Below are 15,657 nucleotides of genomic sequence, written 5' to 3' on the forward strand. Positions count from 1 at the left end.
GGTGACCTGGGGCCCTGTTCAGATGTTGTACTCAAATGATTTCACCATAGATTGATGGCCTTAGACTTAGCACATATTCTCAATTTGATTTTTTTATTTTTACTATCAAGGGGCCAAGAAGGACACGCAATGAAAGAGTAGAAAGGGGAAATGATTGGGGGGAAAATATATATATATATATATATATATATATATATATGTTTCACATTCAATGGAAATAAAATGGAGACAATGAGAAACAGTCAAAGAAACCTCTCATTTTATTAAACAATGATCTAATGTCTGCCTAGAAAACACTTCTCTTTCATGGCCCAAATCAAGGCTCACTATCTCCAAGAATCCTTTTGTTACCCTCCTTCCCTCATTCTATCTGGAACAGACTCTACCCCACATCTGTGGCACATTGTTTTCTTTGTTTATTGTGCCTCTGTCCCCAGACTAGATCCTGAAAGGCAGAACAGGATCCTGTCTGAATCTGTCTCTCCTGTACATAAAATAGTGCCTGCTCCCTGATAGATGCTCTGTGAATATTTATCAAATGACAAGTTTGAAGAACTCCATAGAACTGTGCAGGAGGTACAGCCATCCTTCAGTGAAATGCTGTGGAATTGAAATGTACACTCCCATTACCTTCTCTGGACCCTTTCCTCCTTCATCCGCTCCTTCTCTCCCAGCTGCCATTTCTCTGAGAAGTGGCCTTCCGCCCAAAGCTCCAGCCCATCAGACCACAAACACCCTCACTCTCCTAAGGTCTCCCTAAACCCAAATGCCTCCTTTTCTTTCTCTAATCTTCCATCCAAGAAATGAAAATTCTTTTCTTCCTTTAGGAAAAAGGACGTGTTTTCATTTGAAAAGACAGCAGCGGCTTAACCTGAATAAGTCTCTGGTTGGCGAAACTTCAAGAAAAATGATGAAGGGCATAGGAAGGATTCCAAAAGTGCCAACCAAACCCCCGCCAGGGGGAGACTCAGAAGCATGACTTGGGAGTCCCACTGCTCTTCTCTCCTCCGGCCCGAACACCCATATTAAATAGATTTGCAAGCCAAGGATTTTGTTCAGTATTTACACAGTTTATCCACCTGTCTCCACTCCCTGGCTTCTTAACTCACAGTACTGAAACGGGGGCCATTTTGTACGACACGGCCATGGGCATTTTCTTCCTCCTGGGAAGAACAAAAAGGACTCCTTTTAACAATGATCTTCTCATCATGATTTCCACCAGATTCCCAGAGGTGTCTTAAATCAAAGAAAGGTGAAGAAACCTGTACTAACAGAAAACGCTTAACTTCATCGCAGAGAGGTGTGAGTCAGTCTTGTAAAACCTTTCCACAGAAAGACTTTCCCTAGTTAACCCTTTACTGTCTTTGTTCACTTAATTCTTTTTTTTATAAGCTGTAGGTATTCTTACCATTAGTATTTTCAGAGGTTATATCTCTCACTGAAGTCTATCAAAGTCTTAGTATAAGTATGCCTATCTCCTCACTAAGCAGGGTCCCCATTTGACTCCCTGGAAGTTAGGTCAACGGCCTGATACCGTGAGCATACTGGGAACAAGTTGTACCAATACCAAGTTTTAATTCCTCATAGAAGTATTTCAAAGGCTGCAAACACGGCCCCAGCAGAAAGAAATATAAATGTAAGACTACACAGGAAGGGAACAGAGAATAACAAAATCTCAGACTTGGAAAGGAACTCAGAGGTTCTTTTTCTCCCTCATCCACTGCCAGAATTCTTCTTATGGTTTCTCCAACAAATTGCCATTTAATTACTGTCTGAAGACCTCTGATGGCAAGGGATTCACTCTTGCTCAAGGCATTTGCCCTATTATATAACCCCTGAATTCCTAGGAGATTCATCCTCAAAGTTAGACAATATCTAACTTGTAGTTAGGTTGCCTGAGAAATCTGGACAACTTCATTCCCTCATGTACCTGGACTGTCCATCAAAAACTGTAAGGCAGTTTCGAGTCTCTCTTTTTCCTTATGGTGTTTAGACAGCACTGCATCCTGTTTATTTTTCTTGCTCTCCACAGTTCCTGATACTGTGCAGTGGGGAATCGGTGGAAGAATTAATGAATGGGGACATATCTCAGCTGTGTCTCTGTAGGACAAGGAGATGGCAGGAAGTGCCCAGGGTCCTAAATCATGGACTGTGCGGTGTGACAAGAGTTCCTACAGCAATGGGGGAGGTAGTTCTGACGCAGTGAGGAGAGTGGGGGCATTCCATGACTAGTCCCTGCCTGGCCACTCATCTCTCTTGAAGCCTGAACTTTCAGTCTCTCCCTGAGCCCTAAGCTTAAAACAAACAAACAAACAAACAAACAAGGCATAAGTATCTCCTTGCTTTCTGCACTTAGCCAGGACTTAAAGAACATAAATGCCCATAGGGTCAAGTAAAAGTGATCAGACAGAATTCAAGCATGCCCGCCTAATGAAATAAATTCAATTTATTTAAAGCACATTGTTTCAAAAAATAAATTAACACTCTTCATTTAGAGCTTATGGTTAAGGACATAAAGTATGCTATCAGACTCCAGGAGGGAAGACTGAATTATAGCTCTTTTACTTACTTGCTGTGAGATTTTAAGCAAGTTATTTAAGCTCTGTATGCCTTAGTTGCTGGAACTATGAGATTAATACCGCCAATCACGTTGGATTATCGTAAGAATTAAGAGCTGTGTACATTAATTAGAATGGTGTCCAGAATGTGTGTGTGTGTGTGTGTGTGTGTGTGTGTGTGTGTGGAGAGAGAGAAGGAGAGTATGTGGGGTAGTATTTATGTAGTCAGATATACTTATTCCTGTTACGCACTGTCTATATCCACAGATACAACCTGGCAGGTACAAATGGGCCATGGAACCACACGTAAGAGATGCTTTGCAGAAAACTTGCATCTCACTGCTCTGTAACTTACTGTAGTCTAGCCACATCACAGCAGGATCGTCTAGCTTAGAGGAAAGATGGTGGGGCTGATTATCAGGAGATCTGGCCTCTGGTCTCAGCCGTGTCCTGAGTTATCTGCCTGGCCTAAGTTAATCAGTTAATCTATGCCTCAGCATCCTCAGCCAGCCTTATTCACCTCACAGAGACATTATGGGGGCAAAGTTTAAGAACTGACATGTTAATATAATGGTTCTAATCATACAAAGGTCTGCTGACTAATAAGAGGTCTAATAACCCATAATGGTTCCTTTCTCTCTTATAGGCTCTTCAAGATCAGATAGTCTTGGAGTGGTCAGTCACCACCCAGGCTCTCTCTCTCTCTTTTTTTCTTCCCTGCATTTGCTCTTAGAATAAAATTGTCAGTGGGACGCTGTCATTCTTAATGTACTTCAGGCCTGATTCAACTCACTCGCCCACCAGGTTTGATCTTTGTGTGAGGCTCACACATCATTCTTTACTTTCAGTGTCATAAATCGACAGAAAGCAAGATGAAGCAAAGAAGAAGACCTCCTACCACTCCCCCACTTCCAAAAAAAAAAAAATAGAGCAAGAGAAATCGGTCTAAGGTCGAAAGAGGTCAGAGTATGGCTGCATATTCCAATGGCCTTCTATGGCCTCAGCACAGTCCATCCCAGGGATGGTTCTAAAGCCCAGCCTCCTCTCATTACATTGGCAAATTACAAGAGGAGAAAGAACATTTTCTTAATCATGGGAATGTGTTCTTTGAGATCAGACGACTGGGATGGCCACATCTTTGCCCTCATGACCAGTTCTAATACTTGTTCCATCCCCTAGGATTCCGATCTCACATGCTCTTGACCAGGACCAAAAGTCCTGCTCATTGCTGGCTGGAATTACGTAGTGAGAAAACCTGACTTCTCCTAAGCACTGTCAGACTTGGTGTCCTTCAACATCCCTTGCATCAAGTGCGTTCCAGCCCCTATACCCTTCTAACCTTTGCAGATTCCATTTTGTGTACATTCTCTTCAAAGTCTGATCCTCAGCACCAAGCCCCGTTTTCCACAAGGTTTTGACTCACATCTACAACTTCTCTCCAAGACCTAGGCAATCGACTTCTAGGCATACGGCCTGCATTTACGCCAGTTGTTTTAACGGCCCCCAGTAAAGGAGACTGCAGCAAAGATGACACGATATATGTGATGAGTGTCCTTCCGAAATACAGATATGCTTATGATCTTCTCCTTTGCACTTAATGGACTCCAGCACAGAATAAATAATAAAGAATTACTGCGACACAGTTGAGGCAAATTAAAGTCAACGCATTTGAGACTTCAGCAATGAATTGACACTGGCCCTGAATACCAATTGCAAGTCATAAAGGTAAAGTACAATCAAGGCTTTGGCTGGAGCTCTGGCATTAAGCTGCCCAGGTGGGACCAAATTTAAGTTGAAATTCTGCAGCGTTCTGGAGGGCATGCACTGTCCCTCAGCCCAACATGACACTTCGTCAGGCTTCATGCTGTCAGTACTCACCATTCCTGCAGAGCAGGACGGCCAGGGAATCCTGAGAAGATGAATTGATGTAGAGCAAGAGGCTGGGCACCTGAGCTGTCACAAAGCTAAACGCAATATTTTCCTTGGATGGAGCTGCATCTGTGTAAATCGCCGAGGATGAGAGGCTTATATTTTTGGTCACCGGGTAGGGTTCTTGAAACATATAAGTAACTGAAGCGCCAGCCTCAAAAACAGCAGAAACCTCTGAAACATAGAAGAGGGGAACGCACACATTGCCACATTTAGTCGATTATTCAGGCTAGCAATAACTGTTTATTGTTTGCTAAGCAACAAGCACTATGTGAGGGTTTTTTTTTTACCTGAATTATACACTACGCTTTCCACAATAAGTTCGAAGTGGCAGAAGTCATTACTCTTATTTACAAATGAGAAACACGAGGCTGCAGAGGTTAAGCACCTTGAACAAGGTTGCATAGCTTTAAAAAAGAGAGCTGAGATTTGCAACCTGGAGTTTAGTTCCAGTTTAACATACATTTGCGGTATAACTACCATGTGCCAGGCGGATTTCTCGAGAAGCAAAGATAAACCGTCCCTGCCGCCAGCACCGTAGTGATAAATTTCACTGCGACCTTCCTCGTTTCAAAACTGAGGTTCTAACTGTTCCAGCTAGTGCTTTTCTGGTGTGTTAGGAGGATTGTGAGTGGGTTCTAAGTTACTGAGAATAGGACACTGGAGGAGGCTCTGCAGTAACCCTCTATGGTGTTGGATAAAACGTGAGGATCCATGGAAACAGAAGAGAGAGAATCCATGGAACTAGTAGAAAAGGCATGGGTATTCAACCCCTGGACTCCATTTTTTGGGATGTCTAGGAATTGACATTCGAGTCCAAAAAGAGCCAAGACTTGAGCAAACAGGGCTTCCTATGGGAAACAATTCCTATAGCATCGCACGTTGTTCTGCCGCCACCATGGAGAAAGGCAGCATCTACAAATTTATGACATTCAATTAGCAGGAATGTGCAAATCACCCACATTCCCTCCATAATATGCTTACTCCAACTGTTGCCACTTTAGTTTGGTGGAACTGGCACAGGATTTGGCTTCAGCCCTAGGTCTGGGCTGGATCAATTTCATACTAGCTGTGTGGTCCCAGGCAAGCTAGTGAATCCTGTGGAGACTGTTTTGGCATCTGGTGGATGGGAAGTGTAACACTTACGTCAACTATATTTCTCAGTGGATAAATGAGATACTGTGTGTAGAGCGCTTCTAACAGTTAGCCACTACAGTGTGAACTTACAGACTTTCCATATTAGAAGAGACTTCAACCTGAACCCATCCCAATTTCCTTCACAAACTATCTGTTTATTGACTGCATACCCAACCCAATGCCGGAATATTTTCTTTCTTTTTTTAAATTTTCATGTGTATTTGTTTATTTTTGAGAGAGAGAGACAAAGCACAAGCAGGGGAAGGGCAGAGAGACAGGGAGAGAGAGAGAATCCCAAGCAGTCTCAGCCTTGTCAGCATAGAGCCCCATGCGGGGCTCAAACTCACTCAGATAATGACCTGAGCCGAAAGCAAGGGTCAGATGCCACACTGACTGAGACACCCAGGTGCCCTGAGATATTCTTTTCTTTCAATCAAGGCTGCTCGTAAGTTCTCTTTCAATGTTACTGCCATAGAGTAATATACTATCAGGGCACAGAGGAAAGGTTCCTTTTAGAACAACATAGCTCAGATCTTGCAGCAAACCTTTACCATAAAGATAGCACAATAAACATGAACCCATATTGGCGTGATTGGTTTCTTTTTTTCCTGAATGATATGTGGAATTCACCTAATTCTCCATGAAATTTCTTGATTGAGTTGGTGGCACCTAGAACATAATCAAACCTGGCTTTCCCTTCCTAATTTCACTGCAAATTTGTTCTACCTTTGTGAAAATTCTATAACAGTCTGTAACAGTGCCAAAAAATTAAAGTTGCATATTTATGCATATTGGTGGCAGATTGGGAATACCAGTTCATTTTGACTAAAGGTTCAGAGAAAGTGTTCTGCATTTATCATTCAGGTTACAACATCCGTACTCCTGATTACAAAGATATGCAGCAGAGACTTGTGACAGAGAGGATTCTGGTTAATCATCAGCTTGATTCAAGCACTTTCCTTGAGTGAATTTCCTTGGGGACGCTTGGCCTGCATTTTGAGCTACTATCTCCTCGTTAACAGAATAATGGCTTTTATTTGATGTTGTGTGTGTGTTCAAATATAACTATAATTCAGAGCATTCTGTTATGAATAGCATATTAGATGTGGGCATATACAGATTTCATTTTTTTCCTTATACTTAGGACAGGAAATTACAATGTAAAGCATTTTTAAGCTAGAAGTATCCTACCAAATTTCTGTCTTCCCTTCTCTCCTAACCCCAGATCTAATTATTCTTAATGTTTAATTATTTTAATGTTTAATATTTAGATACTGTCACTTTCAACATAAAACTTCCTTCAGCAAAACACTGGATTCTATTATTCTCTAAGTTTCTTGTATTTTATAGTCTAAGATTTTAAGCTACCTGATCATATTTAAGCTCCCTGAGTGATTTATCTGAACACACAAAACCACTGGTCTAATTGGAAGAAACATTTTAACTAGATGTGATCATCTAAAACTATGCTGATTACATTCTGAGAAGAAAGCTCATGCATCAAACAAAACAAAACAAACCACAATGAGAGGTAGCCTAGAGTCTGATGTGTGTGTGACAGAGATGGTGATTCCCAGAGCTGCATGTCTCTATGGTCAGAGTAGCCTAATCAGACCGGAAAGAGGAGCTCCACACTGACCAGGAGTAAAGTGTTGAGTGAATTATAAGAAACAGCAGGGAAACAGGGTGGCACTGCAGAGAATGTATCTCTGAGCCAGCTGTGGAGTCTGACGGACTGGGAGCTTGGAACCTGGCTGTGCCCCTTCTCCAACAATCTCATGGGATCCCCCCTCAACCTCAGCTCAAAATGTCACCTACTAAGAGGGGTGGATTTAATCTTGTGGTGGGTAGAACAATTGAAGGACATTGTGCAAAAGCAGGACACATGGTAGGAACTCAATGGACAATAGTTGGTCTCAATAATAGGGACACAACTTAGAATGAGTATAAAGGTAATGAGTAGGCCAGTGATTACCTAGAAATTAATCAAGCTGTCATTAATTTGGCAAAACATCCAACTAAAAATAAATGGTAAAATTGGCAATTTGAATGGTGAGTGTATATTTCGTAATATTAGACATGTTTAATTTTTCTTATTGCAAAGATCCTGTGGATCTGTGTTTTTAATAAGCTCTTATCTTTTAGCAATACATATTGTAATATTTATAGACAAAATGATGTGATATTTGAAGTTTGCTTTGAAATAATAAAGGAGGAGGAGGAGAGGATGTGAGTGTATAGATGAAATAAAAATGGCCATGAGTTGGTCATTTTTGAAGCTAGATAATGGATGCATGAGGGTTCTGAAACTCTTCTCCCTATTATCATATAGAATTGGGTTTTTTTGTAATAAAAAGCAAAAAAAAAAGAAAGATATGATGTCAGGAAGGTAAATAATAAATAATTTTTCAACAGGTTTTTGGCAATTGGTAAAGAGTACCTAAATATGCATACTATTTTTTCACTGAAATTCCATTACGGAGAAAAAATCAATACATGTGTTTATCACAGCTTTATTTTTGTGCAAAAATTGGAGCAATCTAAAATTCCAAGACAATAATAAGAGCAAGTGCTCTGTAGGACTTTATTTGCCAGGCATTATTCCAAGTGCTTTGTGAAGTGCTCGTTAAAATGTTCACCACAGGGGCGCCTGGGTGGCTCAGTCGGTTGGGCATCCGACTTCAGCTCAGGTCATGATCTCGCGGTCTGTGAGTTCGAGCCCCACATTGGGCTCTGTGCTGACAGCTCAGAGCCTGGAGCCTGTTTCAGATTCTGTGTCTCCCTCTTTCTCTCGTCTCCCGCTCATGCTCTGTCTCTCTCTTCTCAAAAATAAATAAACGTTAAAAAAAAAAATGTTCACCACAATCCTCCGTAAAGGATTTTTGAATTTTCTAATTTTTTGGATGAGAAAACCAAGGAATTGGGAGGCAAGTTACACAACCAATGCCACACACTGTAGACTGTAGAGGAGCTAGAAGCTGAATTTAGGCAGATCAAGTGCCAGATTGCAGAATGGCACCACTGTTGCTAAGCTAAATTGCTCTGGGGATAGAATGGGTGACACGAGCAGAGGCAACCCCACCAGATGAAATATACTGCAGTCATTAAAACTGATGAATTATACAGGAATGTGTATAAAACGAAATAAAGAAAATTTAGGCATAAAATGTAGATATGAAATGCAGAATTACAGCAGCTAGGTTAAATGCAAAGAAAAGAGCTAGAAGAAAATCAGATTTTCTTTTTAATGCTTGTCTTTGAGGAATTAGATTTTTTATTTTTCTAGATTTCCAAATATATTTCCAGGTAAATTTCCAAATATATTGTCTAACTTTTTAATTGGAAAAAAAATGACAACAGTATGACAGTTATACCTAGATTCTTCATACAATAGTGGGGGTTGAGGGGGGCTAAAGACAAGCACACATCAATAAATGGTGTTAGAATAGTTGGATATCCATGGGCAAAAGAATTAAATTGAACCCCTGCCTTACACCAGCTACAAAAATTAATTCAAACTGGATCAAGCTATAAAAACTCTTAGAGGAAACCATAGACATAAATCTTCATGAGATTCAGTTAGGCAATGATTTGTTAGACATAATACCAAACACAATCAACTAAAATAAAACAATAAGAAGAACTGGATGGTATGAAAATGAAAAACTTTTGTGTTTCACAAGGTATAATGGAGAAAATGAAAATGGGGGAAATATTTACAAAGCATATATCTAATGTGAGAATTATAATCAGAATATGCAAACAATTCCTGCAACTAAAAAAGAAAAGAGAAATAGCTCAATCAAAAAACAAGCAAAAATTTAAATTAATGTATCACCAAAAAAGGTATACAGTCAATAAGAACATGAAAGATGTCCAGTGTTATTTGTCATCAGTGAAATGAAAGTCAAAACCACAATGGGATACCATTTCACACATTCACAGTAACATGTCTGTTATTAAAAAGGCAGATAATAACAAGTGTTGGTGAGGATGTGGAGAGATTGGAATCCTTGTACTTTGCTGGTGAGAATGTAAAATGGAGCAGCCACTTTGAAAATAGTTTGCCAGTTTCCTCAAAAAATTAAACATACATTTACCATATGACACAGTAATTCTACTTCTAGGTATATGCCCAAGAGAACAGAAAATATAAGTCCACACAAAAACATATATATGAATGTTAGTAGAATTATTTATAATAACCAAATAAATGGAAACATCCCAATGGCCACCAAGTGATGAACAGATATGTGTGTGTGTGTGTGTGTGTGTGTGTGTGTGTGTTGGATCCATATAATGGAATAAAATACTCTTTGGAAAAAAAAAAGGAACAAAATACTAAAAAATGCTACAGCATGGATGAATCTTAGAAACATGCTAAGTGAAAGAATCTAGACACAAAAAGGCTAGTGGTTCCATTTATCTAAAATGTCCAGATAGATAAGTAAATCAGTTGTTTTTTAGGGACAGTGGGGAAAGGTGAATGAGAGGTAGCTACTAATGGATATAATATTTATTTTTAGGGTGATAAAAATATTCTGAAATTAAATAATGGTGATGGCTATGCAACTTTGTGAATATGCTAAAAATCACTTCATTATACAATTTAAAACGGTGGATTTTAGGGTATAAAAATTACATCTCAATTAAAAAGAGAGAGAGGGGTGCCTGGGTGGCTCAGTTGGCTAAGTGTTGACTTCAGCTCAGGTCATGATCTTGCGGTTTGTGAGTTAGAGCCCCACACTGGGCTCTGTGCAGACAGCTCAGAGCCTGGAGCCTGCTTCAGATTCTATGTCTCCCTCTCTCTGCCCCTTCCCCAGCTCACACTCTGTCTCTCTGTCTCTGTCTCTGTCTCTCTCTCTCAAAAAATAAGCATTAAAAAAAAGACACACACACACAAAGCAGAAAATAATATTTGAATCCTAATACTATATTCCTATACAGAATGAAATTAGGGTTTTTAAAGATAAAAAAGAAACCAAAAAGTGCTGGATGGATCTTCAGCTCTGACATTTATTAGCAAGCCATTAAAACTCCATGAACTTCAATGTTCTCAATATGTTAAATGTGGATGTTAATATCCTCCCCACTAGGCTGGCCATAAGGAATGTATGTTGCAGTCAATAACTACTAACTAATCTCAAGATTATTGTTACTTTGTACTATCATCAGAAACAGGAAGTGGATCAGTGGATTATGGTTCTGGCCCAGGCATTGGTAACTCCACCCCACATATTTCCAGTATCTGCACCCCCTAAGTTACATGCCCTACTAGTTAATAACATAGAAAAGCACCCTTGTTCAGGACCATCACATAGCTAATGGCTCCAATGGTACACTTCCCTAGGCAATTGGTGTGGCTACAAGACTAGGTTAAAAGGTTTCTTCTACATACTATGCAGGTACTGAATATAAAGGGAATCATTTCCTTAGATTTATGAGAAAGGGGTGAAAGTCTGGGGCTGTGAAATATGAAGCAAGCTGAAAAGGCTAAGCACATATTTGTCTATTTTGCTTATAGATCAAAGTAAAAAATGGGGAGAGAACACAGGCTATTTCAATATATGCAGCAAAAAGATATGGGGGTAGGGACAGAAGATACTTAATCAGAGTTGTTTCAGGGGAAAGAAAAAGCCAATGAAAAATTAGGCTAAATTTAGAACAATATGATCTATGAGATGTCTGACCAATGTCTCTGGAGAAATATAGAACAACACTGTTCTTTTTTTTTTTTTTTTCTTTCTTTCAAACATACAACTTGGATATAGATCCTGGAAAACAATGCCAGTATACCTTTGTAACTAGGGCTGGTGGTGTTTATTCTGTATTTGCTTCTTCTGGGACTAGACTAAGTGTGGCATTTAAGGTTTTTTTTTAGGGGAAGTTAATCAGAGACCTCACTCAGGGTGAAAATCCAGTGGTGTCTTTGTGTCTCTTAGCACATTTAATACCTACTGGGATGGGACCACTTTATGTCAAGCTGATGAAGGAAGGGCCCAACACACTGTTGGCCCTAAAGTTTGTACCATTATTTTTTACCCCAACAAATACAATGGTTCTCAACAATAATAAGCAAGTAATTCAATCTGACTGGGGAGAAGGCCAGCGTGAATGATGAAGAGCTTAAATTACAGAGTCCTTCAAAGAGAACACTGAGTGCTCCTCTCTTCTCCATTGTTTTTAAGTTCCAACAGGAAATTGGACTAAATAAAGCACTGTTTGGTAGAGGTGTTTGAGAAATGAGTTTTAATGAATTGACAAGAATTGTGTATAATTGCCATCATTGTTTATATGTAAATGGTGTTTCAAAGTAATTGAAACATTTTAATAGCTTAAATGCTGCTCTTGAAATATTGTGTACATTATTTGTTCAACAAACTTTTTTCTTTCCATCAATAAAATAAACTTTACAATCTTGCAAAGATAGGAGACCTAATCTTTTGCCTTTGTGTTTGAAAAAATACTAAGTGTTTATACTGAATAATCCCATTTTATAGTTTGTAGAGTTATCTTGAATTTTTCTAGAGAATTTACACCATGATCATCACTCCTCGTTCAAGATATACATCCATCATGGTTAGTTTTGCCAATATAATGAAATAATAAGATTAGGAGGGGATATAGAAAGACACCGGGGCAGGGATTTTGATCTCTGTGTTTCATTCCCAGACCCTTGATGAACTAAATGTGAGTTTCCAGGCAAGGCTTTTAAAGCTTCAGACCGTACTCACATCATCTGCAGAATAGGGAGATTTTACTAGATGTATGCTATTGATTTTACTAGATGTATGCTAGATGTCTACTCACTTACCTATAAGCTCTCTATTTGTAAAAAATGCTTTAAAATGACTTTAAGCCTCCTTGAGACACTTCCAGGGGTAGATTCTATAATTCTGTGATTACACGTGTGGGCTAAGGAACTGGAACTGGGAGGATAGTGCACCCCTGGCAATCTGGCTGATACAACAGAAATGAGAGTCCACTTCTCCCAGGCCTCAGCTGGCCCCTGGGCCAAGGAGACATGGTATGCTGTTACTATCTATCCAGTTCAACTGTACTGCCAATGTCAACACACAGTGAGATGGGTATATGTAATTATGCTGAGGAGTTACACAGAGTCTTTAAACAGAGTGAAACTGAAGAAGATAAATGATCGCTTGGGAACTGACTGAGGGCATGAATTGACCGTGGCTTGGAGGCACTAGAATACAACACGGGAAGAACAGAGGTGCCTATTGTACCTTTTTTGCAAAAGGGCCCTTCATATGGTGAATTGGTGCAATCGCACGAGTACCCACTGTACTTCTCCACGCACTTGCCCCCGTTGTGGCAGATGCCACCATAAGTGCTACAATGGCCCGGGCATCCCGGCCGGACTCCAGACGTGACCTTGGCCCTCTCCTCCAGGTCCAACTTCTGCCCATTCAAGTGTAATGAGCGTATGCATCCTAGGAAGCCTTTCTGTCTTGATGATGTTCCCCCTAAGCAGTAAAAAATAAAAGAAAAAAAAAAGTAAGGTATCATACCATTCAATGTTTTAGGTTTAATAGCAGATACTCATAACAGTTATGTGTCGTTCTGTGGTCCTGCTGTGTTGAACTTTTCAATTATAGCTTCAGGTGAGAATTAGGAATTCAAACAGCATGTGCAAAATGCATTGCATGTCTCTCCAGGCCGGGAAGAAGCTCACCCCAACTCAAAAAAAAAAAAAAAAAAAGAAAAAAAGAAAAGAAAGAAAGAAAGAGAAAAAATAATATGCTTCACATGGAATCCTGTACCTTACATGTTTCAGACAGAAACTTTCGATCACCATGTTCCTTGCAAATGAAATAAAATGTGTTCTGATGTCGTCTCCAGCAGACTTTTGTCTGAAGTAGAATGCACAAGGGAGATTGTCCCTTCGGACAAAGTGAGAAGCAAGCTGTTAGGCACATGAAGTTAGAAGATGGGAACAAGTCTTGCATGGCTCCTGTAGTGCGATGCGAGCCCTGGAAGGAGGGCGGGCTTTGGGACACAGACATGGAGTCATACTCCAGGTCACTAGCTGATTAGCCACACTGACCACTGGATGACCTCATCTTAGCTACTTGATCTGTAAAATAATAATAAGTCTGTTTAGTGTATTTTCGTAAAGCTTAGTTAAGAGCATGGAATGCAGTATGTGCTCAATCATTACTCTTTTCTATGCCTTCTCCTGAGCCCTTACAATGACTGGAACCAGTAGGTCATTTATATGTATGTGTATATATAAAGAGAGACAGAGAGCACTATCCTAGCACTTACCTCCAAATTATTATTTGGAAGAGAAATTTCTCCTTCTGGAATACAGAACCGGATTATAACCCAACTTTTCTGCTGTGGGTACATCCTGAAGTTATCAGAGAGATTCACAATGCTCTTTGCAAATTATTTAAGAATGGAGTAGATTCCAAGTGACAGAGGATTTTGTTACCATTGGGAACCCAGGACTCTACTATCCCAAACCTCAGATATCAGAAAAATGTGAACAGAGAGACAATAAGCCAAGAAATTAAACTAAATCTCATCAGGAGATATTTATTTTTAATTTTTTAATGTTTATTTGTTTTTGAGAGAGAGAAAGACAGAGCATGAGCAGGGGGAGGCGGATGGGCAGAGACAGAGGCAGAGGGGGGTGGGAGACACAGAAACTGAAGCAGGCTCTGGGCTCTGAGTGGTCAGCACAGAGCCTGATGCAGGTCTTGATCTCCTGAACTGCAAGATCATGACCTGAGTGGAAGTCAAACGCTCAACTGACTGAGCCACACAGGCACCTCCACACCCCCGATCAGGATATATTTATTTATTTGGTGCTTGGAATCATGGGAGATCCCAGAGAAGACACAGGCCCAGACTGCCTTTAAAAACAAAAGTTCTAGTCCAAATTCAACACTGTGGCCTCAAGTCCACACACATGAATAAAGGGAGGATACACTTAGGTCTTCAAGGTCTATAAAGTGTACTAATAAAGAGAAAAAAATAATAATAAGAGCAGGACCAACTTATCATTTATTTTCTGTATCCATCAACTCTCCTTTCTGAGCCCCATTCATTTCTAGTCCTACAATCCTATTAAATCTTGGTCTAGCAAATGCCCACATAAAAATATATTCCCACCAGGGTGGATACAGATGAGAATTCCAAATGTGTCATCTCAGAAGAGGAATATAGATGCTAAAGCAAGAAACAAAGCGGTAAGTTGAAGAAATAAGTCAGGTAACCTAAAATTTCCTGGCATCCGTCAGCCTGGCAGGCTGGACAAGGAAATAATTGGAAATGGGGATGATGGGAAGGTACCGTGGGGTTAAGGGGGTTTTGTGCCTTCCCTGAATCACACCAGGCCTACAGACACATCAATATGTGTACGGCAGTCACTGGCTGCATCCACAGACAGACATAACGTTGCTAAAGGATTAATCGAGTCTTTTATTCTGAAATAATGGTGAAACTCTACTGTATTTTCAGTTCTGATAAGCGATACCCAAAGAGGGCCAGGAGGTCAAACCCAAATTGCATTCTCCTGCCTGTCTCAATTTGAGGGAGTAAATCTCCTTTCAACCGCAAGATAAATCAATTATAAATACAAGCAGATCATAAAGGAAGGCTCATTATTTCTTTCCCAGAGATTGTACAGAATAAAGAGGGGAGGATTGATGTAGTCAACCATTTTGCCTCCCCCCTCCCACCCCTTATTTTGTAGTTACTCTCTGCAGTAGATTTGAATAACTCTTCATACATCTTGTTAGGGGCATTTTGCTTCTAGCAGAGGTGGAAATGCAAGACCTATTGCACATTTTCTCGTGTGTGACTTAGTCAACAAGTTTATAAATGGAGACAAGAGTGGCTGGGGTGGTTTCTCTGGTAGAAATGTGCTCCTTGAGGGTTGAGACATACGGAACATAGAGAGAATGACCTAAAACAAGAGGAGCATTTCATTCCCAGATGCTGACAAAACAAATGACACAATGAACTATGAACTAAGTTACACAACGAACTAACTTTCAGGGTTCAC

The 15,657-nt window shown here is 40.0% G+C and overlaps 1 protein-coding gene across 1 annotated transcript in view; it reads right to left on the reverse strand.

Moving 5' to 3' along the window:
• Nucleotides 1-15,657, reverse strand: part of CNTNAP5 (contactin associated protein family member 5) — a 799,405-nt gene that overhangs the window by 89,721 nt on the left and 694,027 nt on the right. Inside the window, exons 18-19 of the mRNA XM_042994206.1 lie at nt 12,869-13,108; nt 4,437-4,661 (exon numbers count right to left, since the gene is read on the reverse strand). Coding sequence (XP_042850140.1) covers nt 4,437-4,661; nt 12,869-13,108 — 465 coding nt within the window. The remainder of the gene's footprint in view (nt 1-4,436; nt 4,662-12,868; nt 13,109-15,657) is intronic.

Source organism: Panthera tigris, chromosome C1 (assembly GCF_018350195.1).
Source record: "Panthera tigris isolate Pti1 chromosome C1, P.tigris_Pti1_mat1.1, whole genome shotgun sequence".
Lineage (NCBI taxonomy): Eukaryota > Metazoa > Chordata > Mammalia > Carnivora > Felidae > Panthera > Panthera tigris.